The sequence below is a fragment of the Antechinus flavipes genome, chromosome 2 (assembly GCF_016432865.1).
Source record: "Antechinus flavipes isolate AdamAnt ecotype Samford, QLD, Australia chromosome 2, AdamAnt_v2, whole genome shotgun sequence".
In the NCBI taxonomy this organism is placed as follows: Eukaryota; Metazoa; Chordata; class Mammalia; order Dasyuromorphia; family Dasyuridae; genus Antechinus; species Antechinus flavipes.
In genome coordinates this window covers 434,707,804-434,729,665 of record NC_067399.1, presented here as the reverse complement: position 1 = coordinate 434,729,665, position 21,862 = coordinate 434,707,804, and the positions used below count along the sequence as shown (strand labels likewise).

The following is a 21,862-nucleotide window of genomic DNA, read 5'->3' as shown; positions in this document are numbered from 1 at the left end:
TGGGAAAATGAAACCATCTCCCCCTTCACCACCGATCAAGGAGATGCAGGATCTTGGACCATTGCTGTCAGCATTGGCTAATGTGCTGATTAGTTCTGATAAACTTTTCCCTCTATGTTAGAAGAATTGACCTGCTGACTGAGAGACTGAGAGATGAAGGAGGAATGTAATAAAGGTGATTTAAATCCAAAATATATCTTTTTTTTTTTTTTTTAAATAAAGCTTCAACTTAGAAAGGGGGAAAAAGGTAAGGAGAAAGGCAAATAGCACATACTATGTCTAGATTCTGTGCTAACTTTTTATAAATATTCTTTCATTTAATCCTTATAACCACCATTCAAGGTAAGTGCTACTTATTATCACCATTTTACAGTTGATGAAACAGAAAGAAAAGGAGATTAAGTGACTTGCCCAGGGAATACAGAGCTAGTAAGTATCTAAGTCTACATTTGAAGTTAGGTCTTCCTCATTCCAGGCCCAGTGCTCTATCCACTATACCAACAGTTGCCCTTCATACAGCTATTAAATGTATCTTTCTTACTCAAGTATGAGGTCACATAACTAAGTAATTATTTTCTAGTAAGAACACATTAAAAAATCACAAGTCCAAAGAGGATTTTGGGAAGATGGCAGAGTAAGACAAAAAAATTTTCAACTCTCCAAATTTCTTCTACAAAAAAAGAATATAGAGCAGCAGAAATAAAAGTCTAGAAGACTCAAGAAGACAGACCTTCTGGGACAGAGGATCAGAATGAGTGAAGCACAAACAGCTCCAGGCCAATTCAGCAGAATGAACAACCAGCTTTGAGGGCAGCTGGGTTTGGGAGGTAGCCTCTGCTTAGAAACCTCATCTCTTGGGCAATACTGGGATCTGACAGCTGAGTAGAAGATTGAAGGACTTCTTACTGCCAAAGGATGCCAAGCACATGTTGCTCACCAGATGGTCCCAGTTGGGCTGATCCTGCTGGGGAGAAAGAATTACCACACAACAGGGGAGTGCAGAAGAGTGCTGTCGGTGGGCATTTGTAAGCAATCAGAGTCCCTGGTTTTAGTTCCAGGGAAGAGAGGACAACCATCATTGGCAGCCACTGGAGAGACTACAAACAGTAAGATCATTAGAGGGACTTAGGAATGGAAAGAGAATCTAAGACTGAGCCCCTGAGACAGACCTCAGAAATAGAGGCTTGGGGCTTAATTCCTCATACCCAATTACTAGAACTTTACTTCACTAAGACTGACTAAAAATGAAAATAATAATGATAATAATAATAATAATAATAATAATAAATGAACAAGCAAAGGAGAAAGAACTCAACTACAAATAGTTACTGTGGGCAAAGATCACAGTGCATAATCAGAAAGAAAATGGAGCTTAAAAAGCCCCTCCTTTTTCAATGAGAAATGTCAACTGGTCCCCAAGCACAAAAAGAATTCTTAGAAGAACTTTAAAAATCAAATAAGAGAGATAGAGAAAAAATAGGGAGGAAAGGGGCAATCCAAGAAATTCAAGAAAATTATGAAAAGAACAGTCAATCATCTTGAAATAGAAAACCAAAAACATAAGGAATAAAATAATTCCCTGAAAATTAGAATAGGACAAAGAGACATTGAAAATATTTTAAGACACAGAGAAATAATAAAACAAAATCAAAAGAATGAAAAACTTACAAAAGAAAGTTTAACATATTAGAAAATGTTAATATCTCATCAGAAAAACTGTAGAACAAATTGAAAAGAAATAATATAAGAATAGTGGAACTGCCTGAAAATGATTTTTAAAAAATCTTGATTCAATATCACAAGAAATTATTAAGAAAAATTGCTCTGAAGTTCCAGAACAAAAAGGGAAAACAGAAATAGGAAAAAAAAAAATTCCACTGAACACCACCTGAAAGAGATTCCAGGAATATCATAGCCAAGTTTCAAAGCTTCCAGGTTAAGGAGTAAATATTGGAAGCAACAAGAAAAAACATTTAAATATTGGAGAACTACAATAAGTATCACATAAGACCTAACTGTTAATATAATAAAGGACTGTAGGTCTTGAAATATTGTATTTTGTAGAGCAAAAGAGCTGGGGTTAAGTATAATCATGACCTAACCAAATAAATAAATAAAGATGGGTTTTTTAATGGGGGGGAAGAAACAACTAGATTATTTCAGCCTAATTCCCAAGAACAATAAAGAATATGACAACTAAATGGGAAGGTAAAACAATAGCCTTAGGGGCAGCTAGATGGGGCAGTGGATAGAGCACAGATCCTGGAATCAGGAGAACCTGAGTTCAAATCCAGATTTAACTAGCTAGCTGTGTGACTAAACCCAACTGCCTGACAGCAAAAATTAATTTTAAAAGCAATGATTTAGAATTACTTCTGCTCAAAAATGTTTATAGTATAATATGCTTTGACTTTAAAATTTTTATAGTGCAAAAATAATTTTTCTTCAGCACAAATCTTCTTTAAAAAGTCACTAGATGCATGCAACATTCAAAATAAGATCTTACAAATTAAGATGTTACACATCTCAAGAATAAATTAGAACCACATCTATATCTAAACTATAATACTAATTCTCACAACACAACTCATCTCATCAAAACAGTGTCTATTCAGTCATTGCTCTTTCACAAATGCAATTATATGCAATGTAATGTTCAAAAACAAACCACCTCCTATGTATACATATATTGTATTTAACATATACTTTAACATATTTAACATGTTTATCTGCCATCTGGGGGAGTGGGTGAGAGGAAGGATGAAAAAATTTGGAACAAAAGATTTTGCAACTGTCAATGCTGAAAAATTACCCATGCATACATCTTGTAAATAAAAAGCTATAATAAAAAAACAAAAAACAAACAAACCATCTCAGTTAAGTCTCAGTTTTTTCATCTGCACAATGGACAACTTCTAAATTTCCTTCCAAGTTCAATATTTTATGTTCCTATGTAGCTAAAAAGCATCTCATAGTAAATAACCAATTGCTATTCATGAACCACCCTACTTTGCACATTTTAAAACTCAATTCACTCCCCTTTTTCGGAAGGTCTCTTAAGTTTATCACTTCTTTCATGGCAAAAAAACAAAACAAAACAACGCAACACAATACCATTCAGAGATATAGCTGCAGAAAACTCTCGAAATTTTAAAAACCAGATATATTTACATGTACATTTACAGCATCAGGTGAAACTAAACATTTTCTTTCATTTCTATTATCAAAAAACAAATAACTTAAAATAAACTAAAATCATGAGGAAAGAGGAGAGTTCAGCATTGGTTTGGTTTGGGGGGGAGGGAAGATGTAATAGTTTTTCAAAATTAAGTATGTCCAAGAACATCACTACTGATAATACAGATTCAGATTTTGTCCTCTATATTACTATAAGTTGCCTGATAACATGGTTTAAAATCACTTTGTAATCCTAAAGCTAAAGCTAAATTACCTTTACTAAGGTAGCACCATATTGAATACATTTTCAGAAGACTGTTTGTCAGGAGAATTGAAATAAAAGTTTCTTTTTCTCAGGCAAGCAAAAATTCTAACTATCACCTCATATTCTAAGCAACTTGATTAAAAGGGATAAAATCCTTTTGTATTCATTGTTTTACCTGATCCTCATAACTACTAAATGAGAGAAGCAAGCCAAAAGAAATTATTAATCCTGTTTGTAAATTGTGAAAGTCTCAATTTATTATTTTATGAGTAGAAATCTAAGCTTTAAATCTTAAAGACTTTATTTTGCCTTCCCTATCACAGTACAAATCAAGAACAGAAGAAAATAAAATTTTTATATTACTATCTTTCTCTTAAGACAGATCAGGTCTAAGACATCTAAAAGATGTCTTGATATACATGCTTAGTAATAACTATTGCAAAATATATAGCAGCCACTAGGTAAATATTTTTTAATTTAGCCATAAACAGATTTTCGTGTACAGATGTATCATCTGAACCACAAACATTCTAATAGTTAAAAAAATAATAATAATGAAATGTGATATGATGTGACAATTTCTAAGACAACTCATGCCACGAGTCAAAAAGAGTCATTTTCACTATGATTAAGACTTTAATTTTGTGATGTCCCTGAAACGCTTCCTAAGTTAGACTTTGCAAAATAATGGTTTGCTTCATTATGTATATTTGTTATAAGGGCAGTATTTTTCTTTTTTCCCTTAGGGGTTAGGAAAAGACAAGATGGACAAGAAAGAAAATAAATGCTTCATTTAAAAAAAAAAAAAAAAAAAAACGAATTAAGACACATGGGCTGGGAAAAAGTATACTATAATTCTACTTGAAAATTGTTCAATAACCCAAGGTAAAAGTCTTAACTAATACATAAGTCATACCTGTTATTATCATCATACTTGTTATTAATTAAATACAGGTGTATTGGGCTCCAATTTAGACTAACAATAACTCAAAGTATTTCTTCACTAAATAACAACTAAAGCATGCCACACTCTTTGTGGTACCTCTGGATTTTACCAGTACAATGCCAACTGTTAGGTCTTGACCACAATAGACAGGATGGGTTTGCTAAAAGACATACTATTTGTCACAAAAGAACAAGCCTTTACTTCAGACTTTTTTTTGGCTTTTCTTTTTATACCCACAAATTAGTATACATATAATATAGCAAATATGTGGTAGTCCTTTAATAAAAGTTAGTTGACCAAGCTATACATTCCCCTCGACTCTGATATACTCCACTGTATATACTCCATTGAAATCAAAAGTCGCACAGATTTATAGCAACACTTTTTAATCACAGAAAAGAACTGAAATGGAAATTTAAGCCTCCAGCAATTGAAACTGAGCTAAAGGAAGCTTAAATGACTTGCCCAAGATAACACAAGTAGAGTAAAAGCATCAGAGATAGGATCTGAATCCAGGTCCTCTAATGATAGAGCTAGTCCTCTTTCCATTGCATCATGACCTATGAATTTGCAAGATAGTTGAACTAGTCTATGCAATTAAATACTAATATATCTTCTTCAATTATTAAAAAGAATGAATATACTAAACTTCCTAATATAGCTATAATTTTTAAGAGTTACAAAGACTTAGGAAATATAAAGAATATCATCCAAAGTTTCTAGTTAGCATCAGCCTGCTAACACTAAGTCAATTATAAGGAGATATCTATTTCATTGACCCTGTGCATATATTCCTCATATCAGTAATACATACAATTTTTTTTTAAAAGACACTTGTAGAAAATAGAAGACCAAATGACATAAAAAACTAGTGTTACTTACACTAAAAAGAAAATCTCTACACTGTTCTTATTTTTCAACTTAAATTTTGACCGGCTGGAACTCCAGAAGTGAAATTTTAAAAACCAAATTAGAAAGCTTGTCACTAAAGACAAGGTGAGACTGATTGCACTTCCTTCCTCTCTCTGCAGGGTAAAGAGGTTATGTTTGTGAAATACTCCATACACTGGCAGCTTTTGGTTTCATTCAACTTTTTTCCTCTTACTATTATAAGGGATGAATGAGGTGGGTGAGAGAAAAGCGAAGGGATATAGTAAGAAATAAAGATGATGTCAAAATGAAAAATGATAAAAATTTGGAGAGAAAAAAGTAAAATAATATCATCCGATAGAAAAAGCAATGAAAAGAAAACCTAGATACTAATATCCAAGTAACTAGATGACCCTTTGGGAAATATGCAGCTTTTAGAAGTTCCAATTTCATTTGTAAAATGTTGAAAATCAAACCTGTCCTTTACTACTTTGAAGGGTACATATATTACTCAAATGACAAAGAATACAAAAACTTTGTGTAATGCTTCAAACTAAGAGGTGAAAATTCTAAGCTGAGAATACTTTCAACTTATCAGTGAATTCTATACAAATCTTTTGTTCCATCTACCAAGTTAAAATAAAAACTATGTATTAGTTTCAATAATGTAAAGTTTAAATTTTAAGATTTGCCAATTGTTTTATATATAGATATAGATATGGCTATGGATAACCTAATTTGACAAAATGAGAGAGAGTTCATTGAGCCAAGCAGTACAAGTGTTACTATCTCTGTTCAATAGAAATTAAATATGACCTATAATCAACCCCGAATGTTTAAGGTGATTTCAATTAAGATCTCTTCTCACCCCTATTCTGACACTTCTCCCATCATAAATATGCTGCTTCCCTATTCATAGGGGCATCAAGAGATCATATTTCTGAAGGCCATCTGACAAGAAATTTGGAGAAAATACTAGGACAATTAAGTGTCTTATATTTTTAATAAGAGCTATACATTCGGAAAACTTCACTTGAAAAGCAAGTTTCCTACAAAGGAATTTTATCTATAAAATATAAAAAACAAAACAAAAAAACTTTGCAAGACCATTCACAAAGTTTAAACAAAATATTGCCAAATTTGCACTGTGGTCTTTATAATTTAATCAAGATGCACAAATAAGGATGGAACTGAATTTTATAGCCAGAATAAACCAAATATTAACTACCAAAAGATTCAATAAATTTCAGCTACCAGGTGAATTTTTATCATGAAGGTTCTACTTTAGAGTTGGTTTAAGATGATGGAGAAGGCAGGAGTTAGAAACTGTTTCTTTTTTCCAAAGAGAAGGTATATGGGAGAGAACAAGGCATTTGGTGAAGGCTAAGTTATCTTGAAGAGATTTTTTTTTTTTTGCACGGGGGAGGACGGAGAGAAGAATGGAAGAAACTGAAAAGTGAGGTTATGTGACATCTCTGAACCAAGAAAAAACTGAGTACGTAGATTTTTCTCTTAATGGAGGTCAGAAGCAATGTGTAAGAGGGAATCTGAGAGACAAAATAGCCTTAAACTAATTTAAGATGTTTCATTTTTTCCTGTTGGATATGGTCGTTTGTAATCTCTACTCAAATGGGGAGGCTGTTGCTAATGAATTTCTTGAGCTTAGGATTTCTGAGCATCAGGAGAACAATAGGGATCAGTATTGATACTACAGCCTGGCACCACTATGGGGGGAGAGGAAGAAGGCCTTGGAGAGACAGAAAGAGTGGGAGTACTTGGAAAGGGCTATACTAGACTACCTAAAGAGCAGAAAACCAGCTATGGTTAGAAATGGAAGTCAAAGCTTCTAGGTCAATAAGGGGGGGGGGGGGGGTGGAGGGGGGAGGTCGAAGAGGGAGGGGGAAAGAATAGACCTGATAATGGCTGCTATACTTCCTGCCAAAGACAGGGACAGGGAAACTCAATCTTCCAAGATTTTTTCCCCATGTACTATAATCTAATTTTACTATTTACTTTTGATATTGTTAAACATTAAACCAGGAAACCTAAAAAATCTGCTTACCACTAAATTTGGAAGTTGGTTCCTAGATGAAGAGCAAGTTTGTCAACCTCTGATCTGTTCTACCCCCTCCCCAAAATTTTACAAAAACCGAGTCAGGTGAATAGCTTAAAGACATATCTACTTAAAAGATAAACCCCATCTTTCCAAGTACTCTCTTTCACAACATCAATTAAGATATAGAGGACACACAGCATCAAAAATGCAAATATTTTATTTTTGCAAAAAGATCCAGCTGTGTTGTGTTATCACCTAGGAAACCTTTCACAGCATTTAACATATAGACATTTAATATTAACTATATGAAACAAACTATTTGATGTGTGCATTTCATGAACCAGCTAACCAAAATGAAATATGGATGACATTTAAAAAAAAAAAAAACCCATATACACAATATAAACCCTCCCACGCAAACACACACACCCCCAAACCTAATCTTTTTGTTGACACAATTTACAAAACCATCCTAACTAAATGTAAAAAGAAGGGATGGGAAGAGAGGGGCAGCTAGTTGGTACGGTGGATAGAGCACCAGCCCTGAAGTTAGGAGGAACTGAGTTCAAATCTGAACTCAGACACTTAACACTAACAATAACCATGATAATGTAAATGAAGATGAGACAACAAAATTCACATCTAATTCAAGAAATAATAATGGAACTTAACTACTCAAGTTAAAACTTACAACCTTCCTTTCTGTTTATCAAAAACTTCTAGAAAAGTGGAAAATGTCATGTACTAGCACTACCATTTTCTAGGAAAATACTTTAAGGTTTGTTGAGAAGTGTCTGTTTTGTCAAAACAAAGTATAGAAATAATAAAAACCTGTTCTAAAAAGGACATCATCAAAAATACATATAGCTAGAACAAGAAGTGAGTCAGTCATATAACAAGAACAAGAGAAAAGACATGTGTGGCTAAAATGTAATACTGTAGCTACAGGATGAAAGGAAAGCCTCTAGATCATTGGTTAGATTCCCTGGACTATTTACAGAAAGAGAAAAATCAAAGATAGAGACAGCTTAGTTTTCAATCTGCATTAGCAAAGGCAATCACAAAACCAATGAGACAAATCCTTTACAGTGATTTCTTTGGAAGGCCACATTCTTATTCTAATGTTGCTCTCACATCGGTATTCCAATAATGCTTCAACTGGTCAAATAGGTGTGGGCTCCTTTTGAAAATTGTTCAAGAGTCTGACAAAAGAATCATTCCTTAGGAAAAAATGCTACCCCTGGGTTTGATGATTTTCCATATCAAACATCAAAACAAAGCTTTAATAACTTTCGGCCATTTCTAAAAACCAAATACTACTCCAAGAAAAGATTTGTCACTAGCCAGGCCATTCAAAAGAATCTACTGAAAACTGTAACGAATATTCTAAAACTACTGTGTTTAGAATGCCAGGATCTGTCTTGCTTAGAATGTTTGAACATCTCTACTTGTTCCACTATTTCTCTCTCAATATCCTAATGCAGGAATACCTATTCCGTGAAGATATCCCTTTTCCTTGCAGCAAGAAGTAATTCATTCTATCCTAATTTCTTGCCACTTTTCTATGCACCTATCATATCTTATCTTCTATTATACTTAAATAAATGTCAAAATCTCCTTATTTAAAAGTTTTTAAGAGGACAAGAAATGTCATTTTTACGATTTATATCTCCCTCAGAATCTAGTATAAATTCCCTTCCCCGCACAAAAAGCAGGCTAAATCTTTGAGGAATGTGAAAAAATACATACAATTTTTAAAATTGCATCTTTTGTATGTAAAATTAAACCATCTTTCTAAGAAACACTTTAATAAAACATCACAAATAGAAATATCACTAAGAAGTCTATACCCACAAAGAGATCAAAGAAAAAGGGAAAAGATTCTTATGTACAAAAATATTCATAGCAATTCTTTTTTGTAATAGCAAATAATTAGAAATTAAGAAATTAAGCCTGGGGAAGGGCTGAATAATACTATAGAAAGGAAATGTTAATTTTGTTCCCGGTAAGAAATGACAGTTTCAGAGAAAGTTAGCATTAACTGATGCAGAATGAAGTGAGCAGAACTAGAACAATTTATACAATAATATTTCAAAGATAAACTCTGAGTTACAAACCAATCATCATTTCAGAAGACCAATTTGATGAAGCATGCTGCCCACAATCTGAAGAATTCAAACCTCTCTGGTCATAGCTCATGCTGGAATTTGTTTTGCTTGGCTATTTGTATTTATTACATATGGGATTTTTCTCCTCCTTTATTTTCCCTTTTAAAGGGGGAGTAAGAGGGTGAAAAAATAAAGTTAAAAAAAAATTCACCAAGTGTGATAAAACTAATCTTTAAAAGATGTTTAGCTTTATGAGCCAAAGAAATAAGGAAACATCTATTTTACTCCTTAAAATGACTGCAACTGGTTTTGAGATAGTATAATAAACTAATTTACCTAGAATGGTTAGGAAATAGAATATTGTGATTAATACAATAGTTTATCACACCTAGATTACCAATTTCAAAAACTCAAAACAGTATAACAAATATAACACTAAAAACTACACTGAAGTTAATTCTGAAGCTATTTCAGGAATCTTGGAATAAACCAAGAGATAATTTAGTAAATCAACTGATACTGGTTAGAATTAGATTTCAAAGATAACTGGGTGGGATTCTGATTGGTAATGGCTATCACAAAGCCTGAAAACTGATTTTTGCCTTGATACGAAAAAGTTCTGCTATGTTTTTTTCTTTTTTTAATTACATATGAATGGAGTTTATGCAGTTTTTAAAAACCTGTTAATTAGGGTCATCTTCTAAATACCAAATTTTAGTCAATAAATTTAAGAGTAATAAGGGACTCTACATAAGTCAGGAGACCATTCTCTGATAACTAGTCATTTTACAAAATCAGTAACAGAATTTCTACACTAGCATTATAAGCTGTCTATTGAAATTCACCATATAAACGAAACAACAGTAACAACAAAAATCTTCCTTCAGGCTATTACAAGTTTTAGTCAAATAAATACAGTATTTATCACTGTGAAAACTGGCATAAAATATGTCATAAGATCTCAAGATAAAGAGTCAGTCAAGAATCAGAGATGGCAATTAGTTCAACCTTTCTCATTCTACAGATGAGGAAAACAAATTTGAGAGAGGTGAATTAACTTTCCCAAGGTCACAATACAAGATGTAACAGAATCAGTGTTAATTGCTAATAGGTAACCAAAATCAAAATGTAAGACTGTAGTAAAGATCACTATCGGTTTCCTATAAATTCTTGTAAGAAACTTTAAAACTGGTATGATACTGTATACATTAACAATTAATCCTAATTAAAAACAAACTCTAGCAGTACAATTATTATACTAAAAAATTTTCTGTTCAAAGGCCAAACTTGGAAATAGTTTAAAAAATTGAGTGTCATCTTTCCATTGATCTCTGATTCTTCAAGGACTGACATGCCGTAATTTTAGTGCTTACATTTTTATTTCAAGAAAATCGGAAAATATTTTACTTGCACTATGACTATGTCAAAAGAAATCTTCTGAGATGAAAATCCCAATGAATATTTGGCTAATGGTTTTGTCTTAATAATCCCCATGTTATTTTCATGGGATATCTGTATAACCAGTACAATCTGCTTTCACCAGGGAGAACTGAACAGCTCCAATTACAACAGTTGGTGATATTAGAGCTGACATAAGGAATATGTGTGCTCATAAAATATGGCCAAAAAAACAAAAACAAAAAACCTCACCACACCTCTTTACCCTTCAACTTTTATCAGGATATGAAGGAATATCACATAACCAGTAATTATTCTTAATTTAATCCAATGTGCAAATGTAATTGTTTATCCCCTAAAAGAGATTCCTTTTTTCCTTCTAATAATGTTTATGAGTAATAGAATTTTTACTAAATATATGTAAAATCAGAAATCTTACAAAATAACAATTTACCTAAGAGATACTCTTTTCCTTCAAAAACAAATTGAGATTGAATAAGAAAAAGTTACCAATATGTATAATTTTCTCAGTTTTATATAAGATTTACAAAAAGTGCTGCATTTGAACCTGTGCCTTACCATTTGTTCCATAGTGAAACTCTGAAAAAGTATCAATCTCTGAGCTACAGTTACCTCATCTGTAAAATGAGGGGATTGGATTAAGACTATACTGAGATTCTTCTATATCTATGAAAAAAGCATTTTTGAAGCAATTAATAAGAAATAAAACTTGATGGGCCTTAACAAATTTGAATTCTTGACCAACTATGCATAATTTCAAAAATGGTCCTGTTAATTGTAAAACTAAATATATTTCCACCTCTGACAACAAAAAAAGTCTACACTTTCCCAGGATCATCCAAAAGCATCCAAAAGCACTAAGGGGCTACTTGTGCAATATTCACGCTTCAGACTTTTGGCAAGGCTGAGATACTAAAAGGCTGAAGTACCAACAGTAATGGTAAAAATGAACTTTATTTAGGTCAAATAAAATAAGAATGTTCAATGAAAGAAGCTAGCTTACTCACTTCCCAGAATAATTTCATTTCCTTTGATGCTTTTTAATGATGGAATTATAATCAACCATCAATAATGACAAAACAAGGTTTGCAAATAACCAGGGACTTGCAATTCCAATAGGTAGATCTCTATCCCTCTTATGATCTTCTAAAGGACCCACAAATACCTTACTCACTTGACAAATAACATATGCTCTCATTTATCATAAGATGATAAATTATGCACATGGAAGTTCCTTAACAGTAAGGAGATCTTATCAAAAGCTTTCTATATCCTTAGATTTTATAACACAGTGCCTTATACACAATAAGCAATCACAAAATGTTTACTGATTATTCCAAAGCAGGTAACAATTAACCAGATAGGAAGAACTCTATTCAGCACACCTGGAAATTATGAAAATTTTTTATTAGGAATTCATTAGACAAAAGTACTAGTATAAATTCAGGTCAGAAATGCTATCAATGTGTCTAAGATCATCTTCCTCTACTAATCAAAAAAGCACTGCCCCTTCATCATTCTGTTTCTATTGTCTTAGCCAAAGCTGGACATCTTTTACAGATATCATCTTCTTTGTGTCCACATAATGCCAATATCAAAACTTTAAAAAAAAAAAAAAAGGGGGGGGGGGCCCCCAACATCAGTAAAGAGTGCTCCTAATTTCTCTGTTAAAATACCAGCTCAGCTAGTCAAATATCACCGTAATCATATCCAATCAACCTATCAGCTAGATAGGTCTCCACCTACCCTCTTCTCCATTTCTGCTCTAAAAGTCCAGATTAATTCTTCCAGGCTTTTGTATTCTAATTCATGCTCCACACATCCACTGCCAGGATAATCTTTATATAATCCATTTACTTTTTAAAATATATCCATTTTTAATATTTACTTTTATAGTATTTTGATTTCTATTTTTTGTTCTCTCTCTCCCCAAGAGGGCAATCAATTTGATATAGGTTACATTAATACAAAATTTAAATCACCCAATTGATGATGTTAATCCCATACTCAAAAACCTAAAATGACCCTCTGCATGGTTTTTGAAGTCTTTCCTAATCTAACTCCATTAGTCATCCAAAAGCACCAGGTCTATAATCAGGTTGTTTTCACTATCCCATGAACAGGCCCGTGTCCTGCTATTATGGCTCTCTTCTACCTAGTCAAAGCACCTTCCATACCCAGTTCCAAGTCCCACCTCTTCTACAAAGTCTTCCCTGCCTACTGCAGGATATTTTTCTTGAAATCTATTAGTCATTATAGTCTTGCTTACATAATTTGAGAGTCAGTATAGCATAAAGGGTAGGCCTTGAATTTAAGAATTAGTGTTATATTCAGACCCTACTTTACACATGCAAGCAATGTGACTGATTAAATCACTTAACCTTACCCCCAAGCTATTCACTAAGACTATAAGTTACAGACCAGTTGATATGTATCAGGAATTCTCTGTACCAATGTAATCAAAGGAAAATTAATATATTACACAATACTTTAACCATATATTGGTTGACACTACATATAAATATCCAATAAATATTTAGTAATCATCTATTTTGAAGTTTATATAACAACCTCAGCATCAATTAATCATTAAGCATTTACTAAAAACCTACCATGTATGAAATACTAATCTAGGTCTCAAGGGAAAAATTCTGCTCCTTCTTTGCTCTCAAGGACATTCTACTCCAACAGGTAGGATAAAATGTAAACACAAACATAAAGAAATTGAGAAAGCTTCACTTATTTTAAGAAGTGGAGGTGAAGAGACAGTGCACTCCAGACATGGAAGAAAGAACATTGTATATTACACCAACAAGAAGGTCATTTTGGCTGTACCACAAAGTAATATGTAACAGAGCATAAAGGTAATTGGAACTATGTGGTAAAAGGTTTTAAATACCAGAAAATAGACAGACAGACATAGAAAGAAAGAAAAAGAGAGAAAAAGAGTATGTGTAGGTATACACCTTCCACTAAAGTCATATTTTACTGCATCATAACATAGAGGTGACTCTAAATTCCCAAAGCTCATGTTAGCAAAGCACAAGTCAAAGATATTCCATATTGCTGTTGTCTGAAGGTCAATCTAAGGTAAGAGTTATCTCCAAAAAGATGACCATCAATTGATGAACTTTTTGGACACAGTAATTCAATAAGACTGTCTACTAAACTTTGACATGAAAAAATTGTAATCTGAATCTGTGAAAGGAATAAAAACACAATAAAGGATTCCCTAAACAGGATGCACATACCCTTCAATGGATCTATGCGCTCAAATACATATGTATTCACTACAACTATGCACATTGCAACATGGCCAAGCCTTTTCAAACTGCATTTCTTTTTCAAATCCTGAGTTTTAAAATATATGGTTAACACAAGCAAGAAAAACTAAGTTTAACAGTTCAGAATTATAACACACAGAGAGCCTTATACATTTTAAAGGAAATATTAAAAGTGTGAGTTACTATTTTAAAATAAATCCTCATTTAGCAGCAATAGATATAAATATAGGCTCTGAGTGAGGGTATGTTCTCCAAAGTTGTAACCCTGAAATCCCCAAGAGTGTCAGAGTCCCTTTTCTCATGAGTGATTAAGTCTAAAACATAGAGAGACTAATACTTCAGTATCTTAAAGGAAATGTTAAAAGTGTGAATTACTATTTTAAAATAAGTCTTTATTTAATAACAGATACAGATATAGGCTCTGAGGACTAAGGCTATGTTCTCACCAAAGTTGTCACCTTGGAGTCCCCAACAGTGTCAGATTCCCTTTTCTCAAGAGCGATAAGCCTAAAATAGGAAAGGAAAACTACCTGCTTTGGCCACATATTTTAATATTCAAAAACAAAATGAGATGGGAAATAGAAATTGCTCTCAACTAAAATCCTAGTATCTCCATCGTCATATGTTTTTAATTGTTATTCTTACTATCTTCTTGTTTTAAAGAGGTTATTAAACTACACAGACACACATACACAGAGCCTCCCATTCCTGAGCAGTCAAATGAGAAGGCTGGGCTTATTTCTAAGCTGTCTTCCATCCCTAACAAATTTATGAATCTATAAAATATATTATTATTCACTCCAGAAGTAGTAAGGTACAGTGAAAAGTGAAATGAATGTAGGGTCAAATACTACGCCTGCCACTTAGCATTTGTGTGATTATAATTTCTCTGGTTCTCACTTTTATCACTGTAAAATGATGAGGTCCCTTCCAGTTCCAATACTGTGATCCTAATATTTCACAGTATTTTTTTTTTTTTTAATAATTTATTGTTTTTACTTCTAGCTGCTAGGGAATGAGGCTGAAAAATCTCATTCCAGGGATTCCAGGTAGGCCGTTCAAGTGATAAGAACTGAGTTCCATGTATTTTAAAAAAATCAAACAGGAAATTAATTCACCATTTTTACAATCAAAATTAACAAGACACATTTTTGATTTGAAGGTTTTCCCAAAAAAACTCTTCAACCTCTTTACTTTACACTAACAGAGCACTCTGATTTTCACAACGTAGGAAAGCAACAATTCAGAGACTTGTCTCACAAACCACAATGTTTCCCTAAGGATTCATTCCAAATGCTATGGTATTGATTGACTTAATATTTTTAAGACCGTTTTAAAGGAAGATCAAGGCTAAAAATATCAAAAAATAGAACTACCTGATTCACCCACATTTGAGCCAAAGATCTGTAAGATGAAAACCCTCATTAAACCCAAAGCAGTCTTCAAGTCAATTAAATTCTTCACTTAAAAATTTTCATGTCTTCCAAATTTACATAAGTTTAGGCTATTCCTAACACATCTAGAAATAGCTCCAAAATGTTTTAAACCAAACACGCGCACGCGTGCGCGCACACACACACACACACACACACACACACACACACACACTCTCTCTCTTCTCTCTCTCTCCTCTCTATCTCTCTGTCTCTCATTCTTTCTCTCTCTCTCTCTCTCTCTCTCTCTCTCTCTCTCTCTCTCTCTCTCTCTCTCTCCCCTTCTCCCTCTCCCTCTCCTTGAAGGAATATTTATCTCTACTTCCTTCCAAGAAGCACATGTGTGTTTCTGGCAGGCTTTACCAGACACACATATGCAAGCTTTACAAGAAAATCAAGGTAAAACTATACATAAAAAATTAATTTAAATGAACCATGAGAAATATTTCATTTGCCTCGATTTCCAAAAAGTTTACACAACAACTTATCCATTCCAATAAATCCCAACTTCTTATACCAGGACACACTCAAATATTACCAAAAAACAAATGCAGTAATTAGAAATAAATGCACATATACAAAGCCACACTAAATAATCAAAAGATTATTTCAAGGAGGGTTGAGACATATCTAAGATATGAATCAACAGAAACAAAGTGACACACCCCCATTCTCTTCCTGCAACTTTAAAGGACAGCTCAACTATCTGGCAGTATTTTTCAAGTGCCTAGAAGAATCACCACATACCATAAAATTATCTTTTGACAAGCATTTCCCCATAATAGTTATTTCTGCAGCACTTGTTGGCTAAGCAGCCCTTTTTCAGAAGCAATCCTGATGACTATGAGTGTGTAAAAAAGCAAAGAAATTGTCAATGTCAAAAACACAATCCTAACTTAAAATCATCTAGTTCAACCCCCTCTCTTGAGACTAGGAAAACTGAGGTGCAAAGTGATTTGCCCAACCCTTCACAGCAGCAGACTATTAACTGGTTTTAACTAGTGTCTAGGTGATTAATTTTTTACTTTTTTTTTTCAATTACTTCAGTATTAAAATTACCTTGAAGTTCTTATAATTGTGCCTTGTCTCCAAAGCCATACCCTTCAATAACAGGAAATTCAGAGCAGAACTGGGAACATTTAATGTAATCTGACTTGCTATGTATGATCAACACTGGAAGCTTCTGATTTGTGCCAAAAAGATATAATTTTATATGAGCAGCAACAACCTTATTTTAACTAAAAGAAGCAGTCTTTTCTATGAAGTCTTGACTTACTGAAGAAATTGAAGGCCAAATAAAAAGCATGTGCACTGAAAGGCAGTGAAACCTATAACTATTTGCTTAAAGAGTTAGAATAAATGTACACTATTAGCTTTAAAGTTTTGTTTCCAAGTAGATTTGAAACTAAGCCTAACTTCTCCTGAAAATCACCTAAAATAACCAAGCACATAAAAAACACAGACCTAAATTCAAAAGATATTAAATTTTTCTTGTCAATTATAATCAAAAGGTTTCCATTACAAAATGACACAACAGAAACTCAACTAGCAATTATCAGTTTCAAAAGTTGTCTGTAATACATGTTAAGTTGTACCAAAAACTGCTTACAAATTGTAATTCTTGTGAAGTTGATGATGATGATGTTCCAGGTAATTCTATCATGTTTCCTAACGTACTGGTACTGGAGTCTGGATCATCCTGAAAAGATAAATTTATGGAGTTTAATTGTTCTTCTAATGTAATATTTGTATCTCCTAGTGAACAGGGGCCTGGGTGAAGCTCTGGCTTTTCAATTCTGCTGTCCATGGCAGTTCTTTGATTATTTTTCTGCATTTCGTTTGGAGGAGCTAATGGTAAAACTGGTGACTTTATTTCACAACTTTCTGTTGTGCTGTCTTGTTCAATTCCCATGAGCACTTCTATACCATTTTCTGATTGGGGCTGGTAACTGCAGGTAGCATTTGTCTTAGTTAGGTCTTGCCTTGTTTTTTCAAAGTTTTCGTCTATACTGTCATCCTCTGTGCCTGGCTGCTCTGTGTCCATTTCAGACTCTATATCTGTATCTGCATCTTCCATACAAACAAAATTGTCAAAGTGTAGAATCCCATTCTTGACAGTCTTTGTTATTTTTACCTTGAACTCAGGGGAGTCATTACAAGTGGGTTCCTGTTTCATAGCAAGTGCTCTTGGATCACTAGGACTCAAGGAAGTGCAAACATTTGGTGACCCAGATCTTGAATCTCTCTTTTCAGGGTCTTGAAGGGATTCTGATCCATCAGCAGACCCATTTATATATTCTACATTGATCATGGAGGCCAAATCCTGTAGTCGCCGCAGTGGAATGTAACAAGATGATGGATCTTGTCCATAAGTAATTTTGGATGTTCCACTATTAATGGCAGCCGATAATTGCATAGCACACCCATTAAGAGGCTCAGAAATATTGGATTGACCATTACCGAAAGGGGTGTCCTTTTCTTCAGGGGCATCTAAATCCACTGTGTTGGAAAAGGGCTGCAGACAATTTCTTCTGGGCAGTTCACAGGTCTGATCCATTCTGGGCCAACATCAACCTGCAAATCAAAAATAAGGCAATCAATGACAGTGAAGAGAACCATCTGTCTCCTTTGCTCTCCAAAATGGCAGCACTAATTCAGAGGCCTACATCTCCTCAAAACCTTTCCAACACATTTACACAGGAAAAAAAAAATAGTTCATCAGTCAAACTGGGCTCAGAAAGCTACAATAACATCTTCCCAGGGGAGAGAAGGGCACAGATCCTTACACATGGTCTCAAACAGCAGCTTTTTCCTGTGCTGCTGAGAAAAGAGCTGGCCAGTTGGTGAACTAAAATTAAAATCTCCAAGAATTCAGTAAGATGGACTCTCAAAGGAAAGAGTCAGCGCCCCCCAATGACAAAACAGAGCCCTCAGCACCAATTTTCCCCGAGTTGGGGAACCTGAGCAAGAAGTGGGCTTTGGTGCGGTGGCACAAAAAGGTTCCCCCCTTGACTCCAGTCACAATAGCGCTGCACCCTGCAAACCGCAGCAAAGCCAGGCCCAGAGGCCACAGGCGATCATTTATCCCTTCGTAGTCGGTGTCCTCCTGCGTAGCCGCCCCTCTAGCCCCGGTGCCCCAGTGGCTAGCACTCCGGGTGCTCGACCAGGAGTCAGAACAGCAGTTGCTGCTACTGCAGCTGCAGATTGACAAACATGGCTGCTGCTGGTGCCGTCTGCCCCCAGCCCCCGCTCTTGCCTGCTCCTTCCCAGAGCCCCGCACGCTCATCAATATTCAGCGGCCTTGCAAACTTTGCAGCCCGGAGGCTGCCCCCAACAACACCTCCCACCTGCTCCGCTACAGGCCTTCCGGCCTGTCCTACCGCCACTAGCCTAAGGGGCTGCCCCCGGGTACCTGAGGCCCGGGGGAGAGAGGGGGACTGGGCTGCAACTCGGCCCAGGCCCCGGGGGGAGAGGGGGAGGGGAGGAAGTTCGCAGCAGGGGCCGGCTAGGCCCGAGCGCCGCTGGTAGTGATGGAGAGGGGAGGGAGCCATACTCCTGCTGCTGCTGCTGCTGCTTCTGCTGCTGCTTCTGCTGCCTGGGCCACCGACTCGGTTCGGCCTGGCCTGGCCTGAGTAGACCGGCTTGGCCCGCGAGCTCTGTCAGACTCGCGCTAGGGCCACAGCTGCAGCCCAAGCAGGGCTGTTCTCCCCGGCTCCGCGTCTCTTTCCTCCCCCCTAATTCCTCCCCCTCTGCCCCCGGCCGCCCCGCCCCCCCATCGCCCCCTCACCTCACACGGCCGCCACCATCTTCCCCGCCAGGCCCGGGCTGGGCCGGCCCTCCCCAGTTCAGCGCTCGTGGCGCCCCCTCCCCGGCCTGGCTGCTGGGGAGGGGGGCTGACCTCATTACGCTGAGTAGGGGGTAGGGGATAAGCAGTGAATAGGGGAAAAGAAGCCGCTCGCTGCGCCCCCCCTCCCCCCTTCTCTCTTCCTAGGCTGAAGGCAGGAGCGAGCGCCCGACCTGCCCCGGCCTGTTTCTCCTCCTCCTCCCTCCCCACTCACTCCCCCCCGCCGCCACCACCACCCTCCTCCACCCTCCTCAGCGCGCGCTCTGGCCCTAGGCGCGCGTGCGCGTGTGCGCGTGCTTCCCCTCTCCCGCCCCCGGGGCTTCGTCTCCCAGCGCGCGCTCCCTCCTCCTCACTCTTGGGGTTCAGCGCGGGTGAAGGCCAGTTCGCGACGGCGCCGCCCAATCAGCTCCGCCCCTCAGCTTCACCCCCCCTTTCACCACACACAACCCCCCCTTCCCGGTCTGCCACCCTCCTCGTGCCTGGCCCGATAGCGCCGGGCCCACTGCGCCCCGCGGCCCTGTGCTGTCAAGGCAAGGGCCCGCTTCGAGCGGGGGGAGCGATTGGAGTGGGAGCTGTATCCGTCGGTGTCTCCGTCGGAAGCTCAGTGAGGGCCGGCGACGTAAGGCTGAAAAGTCTCTGCGGCCCCTCACACACCTCTGAGCGCTGCAGCCCTAGCTAGCGCTCCGGTCCCGGCTGCAGCCGCACATGGCTCTGCCTGCAGCCCCCCTCTCTCGGTGCCAGGTGGTGTCGGTTGCCTTGGCCTGCCTCAGTCCCGCACCTGGCAGCGGCGGCGAATGCCACTGCTGCGGCCTTACCCACCCTTCTCTTCCTCCTCCTCCTCCTCCTCCTCCTCCTCCTCCAGGCCCGCAGGCCTTCCCTCCCTCCCTCCATGCCTGCCTGACCCGGCTCAGCCCGCGTCAGTCCCGGCCTCCATCTTAGGTTACAGCCAGGGCTCCCCAACCACTGGGCACCTGCCCCCCTTCTCCCCCCTCCCCCCCCGCCCCGGGCCTGGACCATCCCCCACCGTGGTCTAAGGACCACCTCAGTGCCTGGGCTGGGGGGCTCCTACGGCCTCAAGTCTGCCCCCCCAAATATGACGGCTGCAGGTGATCTTTCTGTTCCCACCCCCCAAAATACCTAAATAGATACCACCACCACCATCGACCCAGCTGAGCAGGAAACAAAATGGAGGCAGCTGCTGGTCTCCCTGAACGAACCTGGAGCAGCCCCAAAGGCTGGCTCCCCGGCTCAGACCGGGCCTTTGGGGCGGGGACAGGCTGGGCACCGCGGCAGCAGGGGCTGCAGCTTCAGCGGCTGCCCCCTGGAGCTGGGGGGGGTGTTAAGGGGGAGACACCGCCTGGCTCTTCCCATACCCCTCCCCTCCTTCCCTCCCTCCCCCTCCCCGCTGATGGTGGTGCAGCAGCAGCGCCCAGCAGCTTGGGTCGGGTTACCCCACCCTGCGGCCCGGCCTGGGCCACAGTCCCCACCCTCGGGCAGACAGACCACCCGCCCCGCCCCACCTAACACACATCCTAGCCCAGAAGTAGACCTGGGGAAGTAGTATAAGAGATACACTGGACCACCCGCCCCACCCTCACTCCACCCCCCCCACCCCCCGCAGCGAAGGCGGCGGGTCCCACTCCACGCGAATAGCTCCCTTCAGCCCCGCCTGCCTGCAAGTGTGTCTGCAAGCTTGCATGTCAGTCTGTCTTTCGGTTCGTCCTTCTCCGGGTCCTGGCCCTTACCGTCCCGCCCCCACTCATCCGTCAAGGTCCAGATTCGAGGCCGGCTCCCTTCCTCCAGCCTGAGTCTCCCTCCTCCCATTTCCCCCCCCCCCCCCACCTTCCTTCTCCTCCTCCTCCTCCTCCTGCCCGCAGCCGGGGTATTGGTCCCGGTATTTCCCAGCCCGGGGCTTCCAACTCTCAACACACTCATACTCCTTTCCCTCCTGCCCTAAAGCCTCAGGGGGTCCCTCTGGGGTGGATTTCCCAGTTCTCCAGGGTTAGATCTGAAGGGATTCGGAGCGGTGAGATGGGGCACTGCTCACTTCCCTAATTCCCCCCTCGCCCTCCCTTTTCCCCGATCTGCTGCTGGAGCTTCTTTGCCACCCAGGGAGAAGAAGACCTGACGGTCCCCAGCGCTTCCCTGGCCTACTCGGCCCACGGTGACAGCAGGAGGCGCCTAATTATTCAGCATTTGAGCGAAAGGCACCCAGACACCAGACGGGGCGAGAGGGCGGATAAACAAAGGGCATGTGCGGTCCCGGGAGGTGCCACCACGGCTCCGAGGAGGCTGTTCGGCTGAGGCTGCCGCCGCCGCTGCCGCCGCCGCTGCTGCTGCAGTTCTCGGCGCTGATGCAGATGGCCCTCTAGTGCAGCCTGAGCAGTGCCTTCCTCCCTGCAGCGGGGTTGAGCAGCCCGGCTTCTCTTGGGAACCGGCTTTCGCCGCTGCCGCCTTTTA

General features: G+C 38.8%; 1 protein-coding gene across 6 annotated transcripts in view; it reads right to left on the bottom strand.

Annotated features, from left to right (window-relative positions):
* Positions 1–21,862, bottom strand: part of NSD1 (nuclear receptor binding SET domain protein 1) — a 142,787-nt gene that overhangs the window by 115,702 nt on the left and 5,223 nt on the right. Inside the window, exons 1-2 of one of the 6 annotated variants that reach the window (XM_051979021.1) lie at positions 19,346–19,585; positions 17,168–18,132 (exon numbers count right to left, since the gene is read on the bottom strand). In XM_051979021.1, the coding sequence (XP_051834981.1) occupies positions 17,168–18,115 (948 nt within the window). In that variant the 5' untranslated portion in view covers positions 18,116–18,132; positions 19,346–19,585. Of the gene's footprint in view, positions 1–17,167; positions 18,229–19,345; positions 19,586–21,862 lie in introns of those variants that run through there. The other 5 variants (XM_051979016.1, XM_051979020.1, XM_051979017.1 and 2 more) reach the window with 5 other exon arrangements.